The sequence below is a fragment of the Geotrypetes seraphini genome, chromosome 7 (genome assembly GCF_902459505.1).
Source record: "Geotrypetes seraphini chromosome 7, aGeoSer1.1, whole genome shotgun sequence".
NCBI classification, from domain to species: domain Eukaryota; kingdom Metazoa; phylum Chordata; class Amphibia; order Gymnophiona; family Dermophiidae; genus Geotrypetes; species Geotrypetes seraphini.
The window spans coordinates 134,966,312-134,989,067 of NC_047090.1; the positions used below are offsets into that span (position 1 = coordinate 134,966,312).

Sequence of the window (22,756 nt, forward strand, 5' to 3'; positions counted from 1 at the left end):
AGCTCATCAGACTCTTGGTTGTCTGCAGTGTCCTTCATGACTATGCAGATATCGAAATTAGTGCTGTCAGATGATGTGGGCACATTGTTGTCAACGGCGACATACAGCTCAAACTCTTGCGAAGAGAGTCCAACTGGGAGTTCAATGGATGAAGTGTCAGCTTCATTTGTCTCAACAGATGCGTGAACGAAGCTCGTCTGTCGATAGCAATTTGAAATCGTTGATGATGAGACTCAACTCCACCCCTCCCGTACCATGTAAAGAGTCGAGCACTGTCATTTTTCTCGCAAGCTCAGCAGCTCGTGGGCTGGATTCTGTGCTTGCATCAATCACTGCCATCATATATCTTAAGATGAGTGACCTGTAATGACGTTTGAAGTTGGCAATTATCCCCTGGTCCATCAGTTGGATCAAAGATGTCGTGTTTGGTGGCAGAAACACAAGTTTGATGTTGGTAAGTCTTACGTCATTACTGTGTGCTGAAAAGTTATCACACAGCATTACAATGCGACTCCTACGCCTTTTCATCAGATTATCAAGCTTTTGCAACCATTCAATCCACAGTGTCGCCGTCAACCATGCATTTTTATTGCTTTCATATTCAACAGGCAGGCGTTTAATGTTTTTGAAGCACCGAGGATTTCGATTCTTCCCAATCACCAGTGGCTCAAGCTTTTCGGCCTTCCATGCCAAATTCTGCTTTACTTATATTCAACACTGATATGATCCCTCTCTTTTCCCTCTTGTTTTTAACCTTAATTGTTCTCTTTTAAAATTGTATTTCTCCCTACCATCCTGTTTCCATGTAAGTACTGTTGTGTCACTAATAAGTTTGTTAATTGTTCCCCATTCTAATTTTTTAATTGTTACCCATTCTAATTTTTTAATTGTTAAACGCTTAGAATGTATGATTAGCGTTTTATCAAATTTTAATAAAACTTGAAACTTGATATTGCAACTGAGCAGCAATGTCAATCGCTCCTTTGGCACCTTGAAGCCAACAGTTTCGCTATGTTTGAAAGTCAATGTTCCATCAGGGATGGCACGCCAGTACAGGCCCATCTCATCGGTGTTGAAAACGTCACATAGTTCATATCCACCAATGACTGATGACAACACTTCCATGACCTATTTTCTGCACCAAATTCAACCGCGTCTTGTTTTTCGCCATGCTGCTTCTTAAATTTTATACCATTACGAACTTTTCACCTCTCTAGCCATCCGTTTGTTGCTCTGAAGTCTTCTACACCCAGTTCTTCGGATAGTTGTGCTGCTTTCTCCATCAGCAGAGGCCCACTGATTGGCAGTTGATGACTTCTAGCTTCACTAAACCATCGCAGCAACACCTATTCAACGTCTCCAGCCTTCCCAATTCTTTTCTGTTTCCTGGTAGGATTGCTGTTGTTTTGCCAGTCTTTCAATATGGCTTGCTTTTTTTTTTTTTTTGTGAATCTGAGAAATCTGGCTAGGATGAACGCTGCAATGTTTTGCAATAGAGACCTGACTCTCCCGTTGGTCAAGTCTCTTTAAGACATCGACACGTTCAGCCAAAGACAGTGACTTTTGACCAGCATGTTGGACACGTTTAGCCAAAGACAAAGATTTTTCTCCACGCGACTTCATGGTGCAGTTCAAAAAGTTTGAACACTTGGCCAGGCCTAGACTCCTGATCCGAAACACGTGGCTCATCCACATGAGAATGTGATTGCTTTTAACCCGAGTGAACATAACGTGAACGAATAGAGATGGGACCTATAACATCAGTGCGCATAAGCGGATTGTGTGCTTATCAGAATTGCAATTATCTGGAGTTTATGTCCATTGACTTTAATAAAAAAAAAAATAAATAAATAAAAAATAAAAAATGGGACTATGGTGGTAGGCTGCGGATAACTGAAGCATGCGCTTAACCGACGTGCACTTAGTGGAGTCGACTGTATTCTGCAAATATTCTCTGCCTCACTCAATGAATACACACATACACAAATTGGTATAAAATTGTTCTTTAACATAGCAACTATCAAAGATTAGTGTTAATACAGTATTACCTACATATATTGCATGCACCTTCCATCTGATAAACAACTCATCCCTCCTTTTCAGTACCTCATTAATCAAGTCTATGGAAAAACAAACTTTGTACGGTAATCAATTGAAAAAATATAGTCAATCTCCACTGCTCAATTAAATAGTAACGGTATGCCAAAAGGGATCCCAAATGTTTTGGAAAGCTCTCTAGCTTCCAGGCTTTATTTCAGACATCTTACCCATAATCATTATTTTAAAATTATTTACATACCAGTAGTCGTTTACCACCAGTTCACAAAACACATCTATATGCATGGAAGAAAGCCCTATAAAAGAACTTCTCCATTTCATTCCTCAGTTGAAATAAATCTAAACCCTCAAAGTGTAGCCCTCATGCAACTATTCCACCCCAGGTGGTGTGAATTGCAGGACAAAGCCAGAATACATTCCACATGATCCACACGCATGCACTTCAACTTCATTTCAATTCACACATTCAAATAAATTTACATTTTGTAGGTAAGCAGATATAGAGGCTCTCCGTAAGAATTCATACAGTGGGTGATCATCTGGCATCCAGTGATCACTCCATGCTCCATGGTATGGTTTATTATTAAGACGGGAATAGAGAGGGCTCATTCAAAAGTACATGCTATACTTTAAAAAAACAACTAACTTTGTTCAGATGGGGGATTAAGTCAAGGAATTGTTGTCTGGATGGGAACATCTGGAAGGAGTAGAAATGCAGTGGTAAAAACTGAAAGGAGTAATTGTAAGGGAGACAAACCTTTTTGTGAGGCAAGTAAGTAAGAGGAAGAGGAAAAGAAGGCCCCTTTGGTTCTCAAAAGTAGTAGCTGAGAAGGTAAGGAATAAGAGGTTAGCTTTCATAAACTACAAAAGATAGCTAAAAGAGGAAGACAGGCAAAAATATCTGGAAAAGTTAACATAGAAACATAGAAGATGACGGCAGAAAAGGGCCATAGCCCATCAAGTCTGCCCACTCCATTAACCCTCCCCTAACAACTCCTAAGGGGTCGCTCACAGGTGGTATCACCTCTATACTGCCCTCGTAAAGATCCGACGTGGGCATCCCATTTATTCTTAAAATCTTGTATGCTGCTGGCTGCGATCACCTGCTCTGGGAGTTTGTTCCAATGGTCTACCACTCTTTCTGTGAAGAAGTACTTCCTGGTATCCCCATGAAATTTCCCGCCCCTGATTCTCAGCGGATGTCCTTTTGTGACTGACGGACCCTTGAAAGAGAAAATGTTGTCTTCCACCTCTATGCGGCCAGTGATGTACTTAAATGTCTCAATCATGTCTCCCCTCTCCCTACGCTCTTCGAGAGAGTATAGCCGCAATCTGTGCAGCCTGTCCTCGTATGAGAAATCCTTAAGTTAAGAGAGGCTGATTGAGTAGTCAGGAAAGCAAAGATATAAATAGAAAAAAAATAGCTGAAATGGTAAAATGGGGAGACAAGACTTTTTTTTTTTTTTAGATATATCAGTGATAGGAAGAAGTGCAAAAGTGGCATCGTGACACTCAAAGGTGAAGGGGAGAAATATGTAGAAACCAATAAAGAAAAGGTTTAATTGCTTAACAAATATTTCTGTTCTGTGTTCATGGCTGAAGCGCCAGGAGCAGGACTGCAGAAGACAAATGTGAATAGGGATAGAGGAGTGGGAGACCCTGATCGATTTTCAGAGAGCTGTGTTCATGAGGACCTAGCCAAATTAAAGGTAGACAAAGCGATGGGGCCGGATAGTGTACATACAAGTGTGCTGAAGGAACTTAGGAAGTTCTGGTGGTTCCGCTAACTATTTAATGCTTCTCTTGAGTTGGGAGTAGTACCGGAGGACTGGAGAAGGGCAGATGTGGTCCCTCTACACAAAAGTGGAAGTAAAGAAAAAATAGGGAATTACAGGCCGGTAAGTCTGACTTCTGTGGCAAGCAAATTAATCGAAATGCTTTTAAAACAGAGAATGATAAAGTTTCTGGAATCTTGTGGATTACAGGACCAGAGGCAACATGGATTCACTAGTGGTAGGTCTTGTCAGACAAATCTAATCAATTTCTTTGACTGGGTGACCAGAGAATTGGGTAGAGGGAGTGTGCTAGATGTGGTGTATTTAGATTTTAGCAAAGCCTTTGACAGTGTTGCACACAGACGTCTAATAATTAAACTGAGTGCTTTCGGGATGGGCTCCAAAGTGACAGACTGGGTCAAGACTTGGACGACAGAGGGTAGTGGTCAATGGAGATTGCTCTGAGGAAAGGGATGTTACCAGTGGTGCGCCTCAAGATTCTGTTCTTGGGCCTGTTAATTTTAACATTTTTATAAGCAATATTGCTGAAGTGCTGTCGGGTAAGATTTGCCTCTTTGTGGATGATACCAAAAGCTGAAATAGAGTAGACACCCAGGATGGTGTGAATAACATGAAGAAAGACCTAGCAAAGCTTGAAGAATGGTCTGAAATGTTGCAGCTAAAATTTAATGCTAAGAAATGCAAGGTCATGCATTTGGGCTGAAAAAACTCAAAGGAATACAGTTTAGGGGATGAAGAACTTATGTGCATGACAGAAGAGCAGAACTTGAGTGTAATTGTATGTGATGATCTTAAGGTGGCCAAACAGGTTGAAAAGGTGACAGTGAAAGCTAGAAAGATGCTAGGGTGCATAGGGAGAGGTATGGCCAGTAGGGAAAAAAGGAGGTATTGATGCCCCTATATAAGAATCTGAGCTTTTGGCTTTTTGCTGGTTTCTTTTCCTGCTCATTGTTCTTTCTGGGGTATCATGCTGTGTTTTGGGATACTGTACTTCTGTACATTGCCTTTGTGTCGTGTGGCAGATGCCCATTATTTCTATATCAATTGCATTTTTGTAGTAGCGGGGACAATGGGACAGTGGATTTTGGTGTCGGGTGGGGAAGGGGGGCTATAGAAGGGGGGGATTGGAGGTTGTCGTTGTATATCTCTTGAACAGTTCTTATATCTCTGATGGTTTTGTACTTTTCTTCTACCTGTTCAATAAAATTGTTTTACATAAGAATCTGGTGAGACCTCATTTAGAATATTGTGTATAATTCTGGAGACCCCACCTTTAAAAAGATATAAAAAGGATGGAGTCGGTCAAGAGGAAGGCTACTACAATAGTGTGTGGTCTTCATCATAAGGTGTACGGGGACAGACTCAACTTTAGAGGAAAGGCGGCAGAGGGGAAGATATGATAGAAACATTTATATACATAAGTTGCATAAATGCAATGAAGTGGCATCTCTTTCATGTGAAAGGAAGTTCTGGAATGAGAGGGCATAGGATGAAGTTAAGAGGTGATAGGCTCAGGAGTAATCTAAGGAAATACTTTTTTTTTTTTTTTTACAGAAAGGGTGGTAGATGCGTGGAACAGTCTCCTGGAAAAAATGGTGGAGACAGAGACTGTCTGAATTCAACAAGGCGTGGGAGATAATGGTTATTGTGGATGGGCAGACTAGATGGACCATTTGGCCTTTATCTGCCATCATGTTTCTATCTTTCTATGTAATGCCGATTGCCTCCCCACTGGCTTTTTCAACCTGTTAGCAACATATGCATTAGAACCACTTACAGAACCCAGCAGTCCATCTTGATGTAGGACTTTTCTTTAAGATGCTCAAGGGCTTGTAGCTTTCTGACAGAAGAGAAAGGCAAGAATTTTACCTCTGCGATAAGCTCGGCTAGTCCAGGATTGCACAGCAGCAGCCATCGCCTGGGAGTGATTCCATTCGTCTTATTCTGGAACTTCTCCGGCTCTATTTCGCTGAAGTCCTTGAACCTACAAAACCAACACATAACCTTTCATTTGCTCTTGAGTTCAATATCAGAGCACAATCCCAGTTGTCAGGTTTCAAGCAGCATCTTTACTGTACATTAAAAAAAAAAAAAAAGGTCACCAGGATCAAAATAACTAGTTTTATTTATAGAACCAGCACTCTCTTACTTTTAACACAACCAGGCATCGATGGAACATTCTAGAATCTAGCTACTAATCACCATGTTGCAGTGTGAAGTGGAGTTTTGGTGACAATAGGGTCACTGAACAATTACAGTATGGCCTTTGAGTCTGTAGCCCTTCAAGTTTCAAGTTTATTGATTTTTGATATCCCGATCATAAAACAAATATCTGACCGGTTTACAATTTAAAAAAGAAACAAACAAGAAATTAATAAGAAGGAAAGTTAGAACTAGTTAATAGTGTATTGGAAATATTAATAAAAACACATTAAACATATACTGACAAACGTGACTGTGAGGAAAGTTGGGAAGGAGGGAAAAAGTTACATAATATTTGAGGAAATGAGATAGAGGGAAGGGATAGAACATGGAGGAGAAGGGTGCATGGTATAAATGATGTGCGCTGAAATGAAAAAGAAATTTTTGAAAAGGATGAGTAGATAAGTGGATATAAAAGATTAGGATTTATTGAAGGCATCCTTGAATAGGAAAGTTTTAAGATTAGTTTTAAATTTAGGTAAATCAGTTTCGTCTCAAAGAGATTGAGGGAGAGAATTCCATAGTGTAGGGGCTGTTATAGCAAAATTTGTTTTCCTAGTATAGTAAGATTCTTTTATGGAGGGAATGAAGAGGAGTTTTTGGTCAGCAGATCGTAAGGTACGGGGAGAACTTTGGGGTATTAGTAATTTGTCCAGGAATAAAGGTAGATGTGAAAGTTTGATTTTAAAAGAAAGCAGTAAGATTTTATAAGTTATGCGGTATGTAACCGGGAGCCAATGTGCTTCCTTTAGGAGCGGTGTAACATGTTCGAATTTTCCCGTCTGGTAGATGAGTTTAATTGCGGTATTTTGTACTATCTGTAAACGGCGGATTTCTTTTTGGGGTAGTCCGTTTAGTAATGAATTGCAATAGTCTAGATGAGAAATGACTAGAGAATGAATAAGGATAGTGATCGAATCAGTATTTAAAGTGGAAATAAGTGAACGAATGATACGAAGTTTAAAGAAGCATGTTTTTACAACTGTACTTATATGATCATGGAAAGTGAGATCTCTATCTAGAGTAACACCCAGTAGTTTTATTTTAGTGTCCATAAGTAGGGGCGTGGATTTGATGTAGATTGTTCCTGGTAATGTTTCGGATTTTTTAATGGGAAGGAGTAAGCCACAAGATTTGGAAACATTGAGTGAAAGTTTATTAGAAAACAACCAGTCGCTTAGGATATTTAGTTTAGTGTTAAGATCATTAATATCCGCAGAATTTGAAGTATTGATAGGATAAAGCAGCTGAATATCATCGGCGTAAGCGAAAATTGTAAATCCTAGCGATTGTGCCAGAGACAGAAGAGGGGATAGAAAAATGTTGAATAAGAGTGGGGATAGGATAGAGCCTTGAGGGACTCCAAAAGTTTGGGTTACAGGGGTAGAAGTTTGGTTATTTATATGAACTTTGAAGTTGCGTTGATGGAAGTAAGATATAAACCAGTTAAGAGCGGGACCTGTGATGTTGCAGTCAGCTAATCTAGATAGAAGTAAAGAGTGGTCAATGGTGTCAAATGCTGCAGATAAATCAAGAGAGATTAATATAACCGATTTTAGATGATCATGAGAGTATTGTATAGTAGAAATGAGACCTAGTAATGATAATTCAGTAGAATGAGAAGCTTATTCCTGCTCTTGTTTCAGTGCTGCAAAACACACCACAGTACACGTATGATCATGTAGGACATAGTGTTATTAAATGATCCCAAAATCACAGAAGCGAAGGCTCGAGTCTTACACTTGATTCTTGACAATATCTGAATGAATCTTTGCCACGCCATTAACAGCATGTGAACCGACAATGCAAAGGTGTGCCATGTTAACTCTCTTCACCCCTTCCTCTTCAATCAGAGACATCCTTCGGAGTCTGTCAAAATCTCCAGGAAACAAGGTTGAAATTCTCTACAGAGGGATAAAGGAAAGGGAAAGTTAGCTACCGGCCAGGTCCCAGAGAACCCACAAGCAGCAGAGGGATGCAAGAATGGAGAAAAGACTGTGCCAACATTTAAAATTCAGGTCTAATTTAAAGAGCAAACAAACCAAGTCTTATAGTCTAGTCCACATTATTAGGGCTATTGAGTTCCTAGAAAATTTTACTAAGTCAAGAAAAATAAATTCAAATTCAGACAGGCAATATCTATCAATATTATCACTTATTATCAACCTCTGTATTAGTTTATCAACTTCTGTATTAGCTTCTAAATCAGTATCAGGTATACATGTTATTTCTATAAGATAATAGTAATAACTTTATTCTTTTATACCGTCATAACCAAAAGTTCTAAGCGGTTTACACTAAAAAGAGCTGGACAATCAGCGAAATATAATAAATACAGTAAAAAATACAAATATTTGTAAAATAGAATTTCAATAATAAAACTCACTAAGTAATAAACTTATCGAGCAAAGTGGTCTTAATTAAATTCCGAAAACTGCAATAGGATAACATAGCTTGCTGAATACATTTATCTAACCAAGATTGTTGCCTACCAGCTTGAAATGCTAGGGTCCTATCTAAGAAGGTCTTATATCTACACCCATTAATTTTTGGATAAGCAAATAAGTAGAAGTTTCTAGTTTCTCTTGGTGGTCTATGCAACACAAAATGAGGAAAAAGGTAAGCTGCAGACAATCCCGATATCAACTTAAAGCAGATACAGGAAAATTTGAATAATACTCTTGCCTCCAAAGGCATGGGAATTTATTTATTTAACAATTTATATACCACATAAAACTATGCGGTTAACACACTGCTTACATACATATTATCCTATTCGCCCTTTAGTCGCACACATATGACACAAAAAATAGACAGACGCAAATTTAAGAAAGAACGTAGCTCCCACAGCCAAGACACGAGTCTTAAGCTGTAGAAACAGCCTCCTCCTAAATTGCATCTGAATTTATTTTCCTTGACTTTGTAAAACCTTCTAGGAACTCAATAGCCCCAATAATATGGACTGGAATATAAGACTTGGTTTGTTGATTTGTCTTTTTCCTTATGATCTTTTACTCTTCTTGCTTCTAATTGTTATGATTTGGAACAAACGAATAAATGTAATAAAAAAAAAAAAAAAAAAAAAAAGAGAGAGTCATTGCCAAATACTATACAGAAGATAAGCAACAGATAAGAGGAAATGTTAGCTCATACTCCACTGTTTGGAAAATGCAGGGCCTGAGCTAAAGGGGTGGCAGCAAAAAAGAAAAGTGAAGCTGCCTGGGTCCTCCAAGCCTGCTGGTGGACTTTGGGGCCCCAGCATGTTTTACACCAACCCTGGGAAAGTTCAACTTTTTTTAACATACTTTCTATACCTGCATCATTTTCTAATTTGACATCTGCATTTATTTATTTAATTTTCCAAACCGTTCTCTCAAGGGAGCTCAAGCATTTTTTTCTGTCTGTCCCAGTGGGTTCACAATCTATCTAATGTACCTGGGGCAATGGGGGGATTAAGTGACTTAACCAGGGTCACAAGGTGCAGCATGAATGTGAACCCACAACCTCAGGGTGCTGAGGCTGTAACTTTAACCATTGTACCAACACTCTCCCCTGACTCCTGCAGCAGCTGAAAGTTACGGTCTTGACTGGCTGACACTCAAGAGGGAGAGAAAGCTGCACTTTAGCATGCATTTTTCAAATGAAAAGCTACAAATATTTTAGAATAAGATTTGTATTCTTTTGATATCTGCAAAGTTTTTATATTTGGAACTCTTGTTAATAAAAAAACATTTCACAAAACACTCGTGCTAAAGACTGATTTTAAAAATGTAACTGAATAGAGGGACAGAGAAGATATCAATCTGTGTGATGCAGCCTAAGCTTAGCCTTCTGCTCAGGAAATGGTTTGTAGAAGCTGCTGAAACTTCTGATTCTCTTTCAAACGAAGCATGATGGGCCACCCAGTTTGACTTCTGTGGCTTTATTCTTTTCCTCACCTTGAGTTACTGAAGTAAAAATTGAAAGAAAAAAAAAAATCCCCAAACAACCCACACAAGCAGTGAGACTCAAGGTCTGAGACTCGGGGGCCTAAAGTAGAGAAGGACATGGTGGTTGTTACCTGCGGCTAGCCATGGGTAACCCGCCAAAACGGTGACCAAAAAAAAAAAGGTCACTGCAAGATCGGGGACAAGGCCATTCACCGCCCCTTGGAGCGGTGAATGGTTAGCACGCGTGGTGAACGAGCGTTTGATTCGGCAGCCCCCTCTCTCCCGCCGGCCGGCCATGCATCTCCCTCCCTCCCTCCCTTACCTTTTCTTGTTGAAACTGGCAATTTCTATAAGGCTATGAGCTGTATTACAGCCGGTGCCTTTAAGATGCGTCGCGTTGCCTGCTGGAAAAGTCTTCTTTGACGCAACTTCCTGTTTCTGGTTGCATCGGAGGAGACTTTTCTAGAAGGCAACCCGACGCAACTTCAAGGCTCCGGCTGTAATATAGCGCATAGCCTTATACAAATTGCCAGTTTTGCCACAAGAGAAGGTAAGGGAAAGGGAGGGAGGGAGGGAAATGAACGGCTGGCGGGCGGGAGGGAGCTGCTGGACCGCGTGAAGGGTGCTGGGGGTGGGGGGATGGAGAGGAGAAGACGCTGAAGACGGGGCGGTGAAGGGGACAGCAGAGATGGAGATGGGGCTGTGAAGGGGACGGCGGGGATGGGGCGGTGAAGAGGATGGTGGTCCGGGGACCGGGCAGAGACAGGGACAGAATTTTTCCCCGTGTCATTCTCTAGTCTAAAGTGTTTTCATTGCAATGTTCCTGAGCACAATGGACACCACTTTCTTCCTCCTCCCTCACCACCTTCCTGCTTCCCAGCCATAGGAGCTTCAGGATGCACAAGAGCAAATCACCTTTCTCCTATCTTTTTTTTAGTGTTTATATACTGTTCTCAAACAGGACATTAACCTCCTCTTCTACAAAACCACGCTAGCAGTTTCTAGCGCAGAGAGCTGTGCTGAATGGCCCATGCTGCTCCCGACGTTCATAGGAACTCTATGTATGTCGGGAACAGCGCAGCTCTCCACGCTAGAGAAGAGGCCCTAAGTCACTGAAGCACAGATCTAAACATCCCTCATATTTTATTTATTTCTGCTTGATATACTGTCATATGACCTAAGCTAAGCTTAAAAGTAGTTTACAACATTAAGATAAGACGGGAGTAACATGAGATGGGAAACAGACAAGAGAAGCAGGGAAATTAGTTAACAGCCGTACTGAAAGAGAGAAGATGAGATTTGAGTAGTTTCTTAAAGACAGAAAAAGGGGGTTGGTTCCCGATTCAGAGTGGGAGCTCGTTCCGTAATTTGGTAGCAAAGTAATAGAAAGCAGGGGGACATGACGGGAGCTCTGATGGCGATGGCAGCAAAAGACTGATCAGCAGAGCAAAGGAAATGGACAGGTGTGTAGGAGGATGAGGAGTCTGAGATAAGCAGGAGCAGAAGGGAGCCGTGATTTGTAAGCCAAGGTGAGAAGTTTGAAAGTTATGTAAACAGAGACCAGAAGCCAGTGTTCAAGCCCAAGAAGGGAGTAAATGATCAAGATAGCCTTACTGGGTCAGACCAAAAGGTCCATCAAGTTAAGTAGCCCGTTCTCATGGTAGCCAATCTAGGTCACTAGTACCTCCCCTGCCCACTTCTCCTCCCCCTCCAATCTGTTCCTTCCCCGCCCCCTTCTGCTGCACGCCCCTTCCCCCGTACCTGTTTAACATTCCTGGAGCTAGAGAAGTTCCCCATCTCCACAGGAACTCAATTTCCCCCTCCCGTCTCTGTGAATTTTGTCACTGTCTCTGCCCCAATCATGTAAGCTCTGCCTTAACCGCACAAGCCTCAAACACTTATGATTTTTGAAGTGTTTTGAGGCTTGTACAGATGAGGACAGAGCAGGCAGGAATGGGGCAAGGGCAGGAAAATAACTTGTCGGGACGGGAAAATTAGTTCATGCGGGGACAGGGAAACATTGGTCCCCGTGTCATTCTCTAGCGCCAGCAGCCACCTTCAACCTGCTGCTCGCATCAGCATGGGCTCTTCCTCCAACATCACTTCCTAGGTACGGGTCCTGGCAGTGACATCTGAGAACGAGCCGACGCTGGCACGGGCAGCCGGGGTTGTTACTTGCACTGGGAACGTTAAAGAGGTATGGGGGAAGGGAAAGGGGTGCACCCGGTAGTGGGGGGGGGGCAGAAAGGAGGATGGGTGCCGCTGCCCCCCCCAAGACACCCCCCCTTTATTATACTACTACGTGACAAGACTAAGTGCCAAAGAGCAGGGACCGCCTAATTTGTTTCCGATTAGGGCTATCAGGTATACGCAGAGCTGTAGAAAGCACAAACAGTGGGAAATATGCAACAGTAAGCTCATTTTAAAATAAAAAGGCAATACGCAAGAAATACGCACATTCAGATGTCGCTGATTTATTTCGTATATGATCTGTAAATGTCTGGGAAGCAGTTTCTCCAACAGGTCCACAGGCCAGCGCTCTAGGGCCTCAGGCAGCACCGTGTGGTTGGTGTAGGCAAAGGTCTCCTTGGTAATCTCCCAGGCCTACAAAGAGGGACCACAGACCACATTAGAAGACAGAAAAGGAGATCCAGCAGATAATATCACCACAACAGGCCGAAGCAGGCGATGATGCGGGTGACTGGAATTTAGCCATCGTATATTGTATTAACATGGAAAAATGTCATCAGGAAAGAACCCTCAAATCTGCTAATGATAATCACAAGAATTTTGATGGACTGGAGGACCAGTGTTATGCCATTTTCTGAGGAAGATTATTAAAAAAAAAAATAAAAAAAAAGATAGGGTATCTTGCTGCATCTAAGGGTATGACTTGCACTAAGATAATTCTTTTTAAAGGCTGAACTATTTAAGGGGGTCTTTTACTAGGGTGCACTAGCCGATTTAGCACGCGCTAAATGCTAACGTGTCCATAGAATATAATGGGCGCGTTAGCATTTAGCGTGCGCTAAATCGGCTAGCGCACCTTAGTAAAAGACCTCCTTAGTTTGGTTAACCTCAATGGACTGACTTCCAACAATTAAAAGTGATGGATCACGCTGATTCTCTATATGGAGATAATATACTCACTAAATGGCTGAGAACCTTGCCTTATCAGCTCATTTTGATATATGTACTTTAGGGAGGCCCTGTGATGATTGAAACTAAGCAAATAATGATTAGCCATCATTAGAGTGGCACTTTTGTTTTATCACATGCTATTAAGACCCAGAGTGATATATGATGGCTCTGTTTCTGAGTGTCTCCTTTAAATTACTTACACAGTGGCTCTTTTGGTATCTACAGAAATGTATTATTTAATGTCCCTCCCCCCAGCACAATATTAGACAGACATCAGGAGAACTATTTGGTTGGGATTAATATGCCATTTGTCTGGATTCAGAAATTAAGACTAGAACTGGTTTAAGTTAACAATTTTTTCATACCACACTTTACATTTACATCAGTTAGAGGCAGTTATCTAGGCCTACATCAAGGCCTGGAGCATGAGGTGATGCTCATCTACAAACCTTTTCCCAGGGAAGCTTCTCAATATCCACAAAAATTCTCATCAGCTCAGGAATACCAAGGGCAGGGTGTGTATCGTTAAGCTGGATTGCTACCTGTGAAGTGATGCACAGAAGAGCTTGGTTATTTCATCCCACATTCACAGCACTGGACTAGCCTGAAGCACATAGAACCATCAGGTACCTATTAAGAGAAGGGTGACGAAAATGATAAAAGGGATGGGACGACTTCTATGAGGAAAGGCTAAAGCGCCTAGAAGTCTTTAGCTTGGAAAAGAGATGGCTCAGGTCAGATATGATAGAGGTGATAGATATAAAACACCGAGTGGGGTGGAATGGGTAGATGTGAATTGCTTGTTTACTCTTTCCAAAAATACTAGGACAAGGGGGCATGCAATGAAGCAACTGAATAGTAGGTTTAAAACAAATTGGAGAAAATATTTCTGCACTCAACTTGTAATTAAACTCTGGAATTCACTGCCAGAGAATGTGGTGAAAGCAGTTAGCTTAGCAGGGTTGTAAAAAGGTTTGGATAATTTCCTAAAAGAAGAGTCCATAAGTCATTATTAAAATGTATTTGAGAAAATCCACCAATTGTTTCTAGGATAGGCAGCTTAATTGTTGTTGTTCTTTTGGGATCTTGCCAGGTGCTTGTGACCTGGATTGGCCACAGTTGGAAAACAGGATACTGGGCTTAATGGTCTCATCTATCCCAGCATGGCAACTGTTAAGTTCTTATGAGCCCAAAAGCAAAATCCTAAATATGTTGGGTAAACATATTTTCAGTTTCAAGGTGACTCCTCAAATTCTTGGAAGTGAAAGCAGGATTGTAGAATTTACAAAGTAACAGTTACTGAATAAACCTCAGCAATTTGAGGAAAAAGTGTACAATTCAGTGCACAAGGTTACTGAAATCAGATGCCAAAAGGTTTTTAAAAATCCTCCGGGATTCACTTACCACTTAATTCTGATGCACAACCCCATTCCTTTCCATCATCACTTTGTGGAGGGGCAGAGTGGAAGGTAGATACTTAGCAGAAGTATATTTTTTTTCCTGGAGAATGAACTCTTGGTTCCCATATGCCCTTCTCTCTCCTCTTGAAAGGTTTTGGCATAAACCAACTTTTACACTGAGTAACATTGAAATGAAATTTTTTGCTTTTTGAGCACATAGAATATTTTACAGCGGCAGTTAGTGGTCGACCGAAGCTAGGATTCTTGGTTTTGACTGAAACCGAAAAACTAAAAATTTGCAGCTCAGTTTGGGCTGAAACCAAAACTGAGCTCCTCCCCCTGCAATCATTTAGCAGCCCACATCTCCCTTCGCAATCATTCTCGCTGTTGCCGTTAGCCCACCTCCCTGACCCCCATCCTCCCCTCCCACCACCTGAAGGTCCTCCTTGGGCCTACCCTTAAACTTCCTGATGGTCTAGTGCAGCGATGGCGAACCTATGGCACGCGTGCCAGCTGTGGCACGCGAAGGCCTTGCAGCTGGCACGCGGGAAGGTCCGCAATAGAGAGCTGCATGGGACGCCCCCTAGGGTCGCGGGGATCCCGTGGGGACGCCTCCGAGGATCGCGGGGTTCCTGCGGAGCTGGATGTACTAAGTCGCGCGGCTTTTCTCCTTACCTGCTCTGCTTGCAGCACAGAGCCGAACGGAAGTCTTCCCGACGTCAGCGCTGAAGTCGGGAAGACTTCCGTTCGGCTCTGTGCTGCAGGCAGGGTAGGTAAGGAGGAGTAGCCTCGCGGCTCGAATGGCTACCAAGGGAGGGGGGGCGGTCCGCCCCGCCCCTTGTGCAGCACAGCCGGCCAGGTCCCCTTACTTTTGTGGCGCTAACCCAACCGACCGACAACAGCCCTGGTCCGACAAACCTCCCTGCCCTTAACTGCGAATCTAAATTACCTTCTTACAGCAGCTGTAAGAAGGAAATTTAGATTCGCGGTTAAGGGCAGGGAGGTTTGTCAGACCGGGGCTGTTGTAGGTCTGTCGGTCGGGGAAGCCCCACAAAAGTAAGGGGACCTGGCCGGCTGTGCTGCACCCGGGGCGGGAGAGGAGGGGGGAGAAGGACGCTGAAAGCACTGGGGAAGACAAAGGGGTGGAGAAGGACGCTGAAAGGCCATGGGGAAGACGGGGTGGGGGGGGGGGAAGGACACTGAAAGCATTTGTGGAAGACAGAAGGGGGAGAAGGACGCTGACAGGACATGGGGAAGACGGGGGGGGGAGAAGGACGCTGACAGGACATGGGGAAGACGGGGGGGGGAGAAGGACACTGAAAGCACATGGGGAAGACAAAGGGGTGGAGAAGGACGCTGAAAGGCCATGGGGAAGACAGAGGGGGGAGAAGGACGCTGAAAGGAAATGGGGAAGAGAGAGTGGGGAGAAGACGCTGGCAGGGGAGAAGACAGAGATGCCAGACTATGGGGGGAGCGGAGGGAAGAAGATGGGTGCCAGACCAATTTGGAAGGGGGGGAGAAAGGGAAAGGCACAGTAACAGAGCAAATGGAAGACGCAGAAGGAAGAGAGACAGTGGATGGAAGGAACTGAATGAGAACATGAGGAAAGCAGAAACCAGGCAACAAAGGTAGGAAAAGAATTCTATTTCTTTTTTTCTTTTTTTTTGCTTCAGGATAAAGTAGTATATTAGTTGTGTTGATAAAAATTTATAAACAAAAGAGGCTCTGGTAGAAACCCATTTACAAAGTGTGTATTCTTCCCAATTAATATTTCCAAATTAATAGTCTTTTTGCTTATTTGAAAATGGGTTTCTACCAGAGCCTTTAATTCAGTAGCATAATTAAATGAAATAACTATTTCTGAAGTTTATAGGAACAGGCGGGGACGGAGGGGATTCCTCACGTGGACGGGTGGGGACGGAGGACATTCCTCGCGGGGGACGGGTGGGGACGGAGGACATTCCTTGCGGGGACGGGGGGGATGGAGGGATTCCTCACGGGGACGGGTGGGATTCCTCATGGGGACGGGTGGGACTTTGGCGGGGATGGGTGGGATTTCTGTCCCCGCGCAACTCTCTAGTCCGCAATTAAGATATGCGGCACGGCAGGAGGCGAGTGTGCCGGTGTCTGCTTTGCAGCTCACCTGGCAACAGGGCCGGACTGGCCATTGGGAGGACCGGACATTGTCCCGGTGGGCCGCGGCCCATCCTCCTGTGCTGGCTGCAGTCCTGTGAGTGGATGTTTAGCCTGCCTGTCTTCCCCTTAGTATCCTATGAGCCAGGCAGTGTGTGAGGGGGAAGTGGGGGGAGGAAGAGAAGCTTCACACTGAGTCTGTCACAGGAACTCAGTGAGGCTGTAGTATGACTCCACATGTGACATCTGTAATCAGGAACAGTTCCTAGTGCTCCCATGCTAGAGAGGTGAGGATATGGGGGGATGTTAATGTGTCTAATAATGTGCTCCTCTGTAAAAACCTCTGTATCTTCCATGGGGGACATGCTAAATTCGAGGAAATAAAAAAGCTGCTTATGATGATTGCACAGAGAAGTTCAGTAAGCTGAGAGGAGGGCTGGGCTCTCTGTGAACAACCAACACACTAATCCTCTGCGCTGTACCTTATGGAAAACTCAATATAGCAAAAAACAGTAAAGTGTATATGTGGCCCTTCACAGTGCTTTTGTAAACATCATAATAAAATAACAAAGGCTCCAATAATGAAAAATAAAAGTCCTTTTCCCATACACTCAGGTTGCACAAGTCCGGTTTTCACCCGCACAGTATATTTTTTGACCAAAACGGATGTCTACAATTAGTAAAATTCCCCAATCACATATTTTTTTATGGGGAAGGATTTGTATACAGCACTTCATTAGATTTTTTTTATTATACAAATTTTATCTTTTTGTAGACTTGAAGTCTTGAATAAAGAAAATGAGTACAGCAAAAAAAGCAAAAACAGATAGTGGAAGACCATTCCAAGAGGCCTGAACAGAGACATATGGAGTGATTGAACGCAGTGGGAAAGCATTGTGTATTATGTGTAATGAAAGTGTTGTGTCTCGCACATCAAGTGTCAAACGTCACTTTGAGACCAACCATAACAGTGTTGCTGAACTTGGTTTAGCTCAAAGAAAAGTGTTCCTTGTAGGAAAATTAAAGAAATATCACTCCCAGTCTCTTAGTTTTAGCAACTATCTTTCAAAAAACTAATCATCTTAGTTGCCAGCTTTCAAATTTCACTGTGCATGGCAAAACATGGTAAGCCCCTCTCTGATGGAGATTTTATCAAAAAGGCAATTTTGGCTGGGAGTAATTCACTCTTCCATGATTTCCAAAACAAGGATAAAATTGTGCAGCGCATCTCTGAGATGCCGCTAAGCAGAAATACTGCAAAAGATAGGGTTCTGCGAATGGCTGCTGATGTTAGTCAACAGCTTACTTGCGACTTACAAAAAGCACCCTTCTACTCCATGTGCTTGGATGAAAGTACAGATATTACTAACCATGCAAGACTAGCACTCATTTTGCGTTATGCTACTGGTGACATCATAAGAGAAGAGCTGGTAAAACTGCTATCTTTGCCTGGAAGAACACAAGGGATATATATCCACAATGCTGTGATGGAGGCTTTTTCATCACTAGACATAAGTCCAGAAAAAGTGGTTTCAGTTACTAGCGATGGAGCACCTAGCATGGTGGGGACAACATCAGGATTCATTCATTTCTTTGCTAAGGAAGCAAAACATCCACTGATTCAATTTCACTGCATAATACATCAAGAGGCTCTCTGCGCCAAAGAAAGCAGCAAAAAACTTGACGATGTCCTCAAAGATGTAACAAAAATGGTGAACTTCATCATGGCGCGTGCTCTTAATTTTCGACAATTCCAAGCCCTTCTTGATGAGGTTCAGGCACAATATAACACTTTACTGATGTACAATAATGTCCGGTGGCTGAGCAGAGGACGAGTGTTAGAGAGATTTGTGGCCTGCTTGGAAGAAGTTAGGCTATTTATGAACGAAAAGGGGGAAGACTATCCTCAACTCACCAACATGGCCTGGCTTACCAACCTCATGTTCTTTACAGATTTTACTAACCACTTTAATGTACTAAACAAAAAATTACAAGGCATGGGAAAAACAGCAGAAAGCATTAAAGCTTTTGAGAGAAAATTGCATGTTTTTGAAAAAGACCTTGAGAGTGGACAGCTAAAATATTTTCCCAACCTAAAAATACATTTGGATAATTCTACAACATTTGTGGACAGTCATAAAAAACACCAGGAAATCCACAAAGCATATTCCACCATTGTAGCCGAAGCAAAGGAGAATTTTAGTAAAAGATTTTCTCAGTTCCATAAGATGGAGACAACCCTTTCATTTATAACTTCCCCAGAAAAGTCCACATTTGAAGATCTTGATCTTTCCTGCTTACAGTGGTTGGATATTCAAAATTTGGAAATGGAGCTACTGGAATTTCAAGAAAGCTCTATCTGGAAAAGTAAATTCAATGACCTGCGTGCGGCTCTTGAACGTATTGAGTGTGAAAGGGTGACAAATGAAATCACTGCTAGCAGTTCTGAAAATGAAATCCTAAAAGTGTGGAATTCTCTGCCAGACAATTTTAAGTCCATGAAAGCACTTGGGATTGCTCTTCTTACTTTGTTTGGGTCATCCTATGCTTGTGAGCAGCTGTTTTCGGCTTTGAATCATATAAAATCTGATGCTAGAAACAGATTAACGGATGACATGAGTGCTGCATGTGTTGCTCTGAAATTAACGCACTATGAGCCAAGGATTGACAAGTTATCAGCATGCATGCAACAACAAAAATCACATTAATTTTTTTCAAAGCATGCCCAATGCATATGTTTACATGAATCAGTGTTTTCAGTTTGCAGTTAAGACACTTTCTAAGTTATTTAAATATTATTTAAAGATGTTATTTAAAAAAGGGACTTTACATGGCCCTGTTGTATTCCAATCTGGAATTTCCAATAAAAACGGTTGGTTTAATTGAAAGCTCTTTTGTTTTCTTTACATCATATTATTAGAAATGTAATGATTTAACTATTTTCTAATTTGATTGTAAATTTTACAAAAAAACATGTATAGACTCTTTGGGAATACACACCGAATCTTGACACAGTTAACAGTTTTAAGAAGTTTATCTTTTTTTTACTCAGGATACATTTGACATGTTATGTGAATAATACATTTAAAATATATTGTGTAACTGAATCAAATTCTTCCTAAATTCATTAAATTGAATGAAATCATTAAAACATTATAAATTGCCAATAAATTGAAATGAAAACCAAAGGATTGTGAATCAAATTGATTCTCTGACAATACAAAGATTCCAACCTTTAAAAATGATGTTACATAGTTCAGGCAACTTTATAAAGAGTTTTTAGATACTAAAATCTTGTTATTAAGGTTTAATTGACGTGCTGGCACTTTGAGGAAATTCTTTGGTTTTGTGCGGCAGTTTGGGCACTCGGGCTCAAAAAGGTTAGCCATCACTGGTCTAGTGAGTCTTCAGGGATAGAACAATCCCCAGTTACTCTTATCACTGCCAGTTCTGCAGACAAAATGGCTTCCAATATTTTCTGCAGCAGCTTCATGAGACTGCTGCATCTTGGGATTGGAAGCAGCATAAAGCAGGAGCAACAGTCCTGGCAGTCATTGTGGGAGTGGCGGGGGAAAAAGTGGCTGAGGACTGCTCTTGCCCTGAAGACACACTAGACCACCAGGAGATTTAAAGGTAGGCCTAGGGAAGGCCTTTGAGCAGTGGGTGGGGAGAGTGATTGCAAGGAAGCGAGGGTTCTGTTTTAGCCAAAAATGCACTTGCAGTTTTGGCCAAAACTTGAACCTGGATTTTGGGTTGATTTTGGTACCGAAACAGTCGTTTGGGCTCTCTCTCTATTCACCTTATACAAGACAGAACAGTGGTGTTACATTTCTCAGCTAGCAGAACTGCATTGTCTCATGCACGTAAATCATTTATACTGTAGGGCAGGAGGACATCCTACAGTGTCAGGGTGATCAGTAATCACTACTAAGCAAACCAGATCCTGTCAACCGTAGTTACCTTTTCTGGGAAAGAATCGAACGCTGTGCGGATGGTGTCTCGACAACCAAATCGCGAGGCTTTGAACCGCCGGATGATGTCTTGCAGAGAGGCGGCCACGACAAAGTATTCCTGCTTCAAGCGCAGCTCCTTCCCTTCAAAGAACTACAAGAGAAAAACCAAGAAGCACAAGAACGCTTACATTCAAATTCAAACATGCAACATGTGTACAAAAACTAAAGCTATGTTGTTTCCAGAGTGAATTTAAAAACCTTACTGAGCAGCCACAGTTGGAAAATGGGATACTGGGCTTGATGGACCTTCGGTCTGTCCCAGTATGGCAACTCTTATGGTTTTATGAGCCCAAAAACAAAATCCTGAACATATTGGGTGGAAAGAGGCAGCTCAAACTAAATCTGCTCTGAGGCCTTTCCGAAAATGGTGGACTAGGCAGATGCGCTTTCAGAACCTCTTGTATGTCCTTAAGTGACAAAAAAATATTAGAATGAAAAAATGAGACAAGTTTTAAAGGGCTTACAAAAGTTAACTTTATAAAATATTTTACTGTAACTTATTCCTCTTCAGTGAGTCTGTAATTGAACTCTGATTTAACAGAGTTTTGTTTTTTTAAAAATATTCTTTATTCATTTTTAAAACTTACAATAAGTGCAACAGCATATAATATCAATTTATATTTAAATATATCACTTAATATCCTATTAAAATTTAATTCAGATCCCATAGCCCTCTCTCCCCCATATACAATGACTTTCATCAAACATAAGACAATATATAAAACCCTCCCCTCTCCACATTATTTGCACTCATAGGAAAACCAAAATACCCTCCCACCCTTCTCCCCCCACCTTGGATGTGCATATTTAAGGGGAAAAAATGATATTCATTCATTACAATATTTTGTTATTCCCAAATATCCTGAAATTTCCTAAAATTCCCCTGCTGCATGGCAATTACTCTTTCCATTTTAAATATATGACATAGGGAGTTCCACCAAAAGCTATAATTCAATCGATCCCAATTTCTCTTGATCTGTTGTATGGCAACCCCTGTCAAGAAATTCCTGAAACAGCCCTAACTTCACTCACTCTTAACAACTCTAGAAATGACAAATGATCTACTCTTTAATACCCTAGTAATGACAATTGTTCCCTCCATTGTAACCCCCGTTTATAAATCTTTTGTAAGCTGCCTTACTCTTACAACTCTCGAAATGTCAAATGATCTACTCTTTCCTACTCTAGTAATGACAATTGTTCCCTCCATTGTAACCCCCGTTTATAAATCTTTTGTAAGCTGCCTTACTCTTACAACTCTCGAAATGTCAAATGATCTACTCTTTCCTACTCTAGTAATGACAATTGTTCCCTCCATTGTAACCCCCATTTATAAATCTTTTGTAAGCCGCCTTGAACCGCAAGGTAATGGCGGAATAGAAATCTCTAATGTAATGTAATGTAATAGCTTGTTATTGTTTGAAGATAACTGGCTCTTGGCCCTCACTGATGTGTCAAATAACAAAATTATTTATTTGCCCCCCAATTAACTTCCAATAATGCTGAGAAGCTCATGGCAGACCAATTATCCCTTTAATTGGCAGACAGTGTAACGGCTGCTTTTGTAACTTGATGTTGAACGAGAGCAACAGTGCCAAGTGACAGGCTTTTGGAGATGCAGATCTCCCATAAGTGCCATAGAAGTCACATGTCTGAATTCAAAAGGGCCTGGGATAGGCTCGTGGGATCTCTCGGAGAGAGAAAGAAATAATGGTTACTGCGGATGGGCAGACTATATGGGCCATTTGGCCTTTATCTACCATCATGTTTCTATGTTGCTTCTGAGCAACGATGCCAAATAAAGGGTTAACTGTATTTAAAGAATTGGATTTTTAAGAAACCAAATATGCAGCAGCAGCACCACAGGGGCACACATGCTTGCTGAGACTGCTCTAGCTGCTAGCGCTGCTTCCTCCAATAGGGAAGTAGAGTACCAGAAGACGGAGCATGCTATACTTCTTTTTAAACCAGGGGTCCTCAGCCCAGCCCTTTGACACACCCAGCCAATCAGGTTTTCAGGATACCCATACTGAGTATGAAAGCGATACTAATGCATGCATACTAATTGTCGATTTCCTGAAAAC

At 41.8% G+C, this 22,756-nt stretch overlaps 1 protein-coding gene across 1 annotated transcript in view; it reads right to left on the bottom strand.

Moving 5' to 3' along the window:
• PYGL (glycogen phosphorylase L) overlaps positions 1-22,756 on the bottom strand; it is a 99,405-nt gene that overhangs the window by 23,298 nt on the left and 53,351 nt on the right. Inside the window, exons 8-12 of the mRNA XM_033951915.1 lie at positions 20,620-20,763; positions 13,576-13,668; positions 12,443-12,589; positions 7,797-7,960; positions 5,724-5,838 (exon numbers count right to left, since the gene is read on the bottom strand). Coding sequence (XP_033807806.1) covers positions 5,724-5,838; positions 7,797-7,960; positions 12,443-12,589; positions 13,576-13,668; positions 20,620-20,763 — 663 coding nt within the window. The remainder of the gene's footprint in view (positions 1-5,723; positions 5,839-7,796; positions 7,961-12,442; positions 12,590-13,575; positions 13,669-20,619; positions 20,764-22,756) is intronic.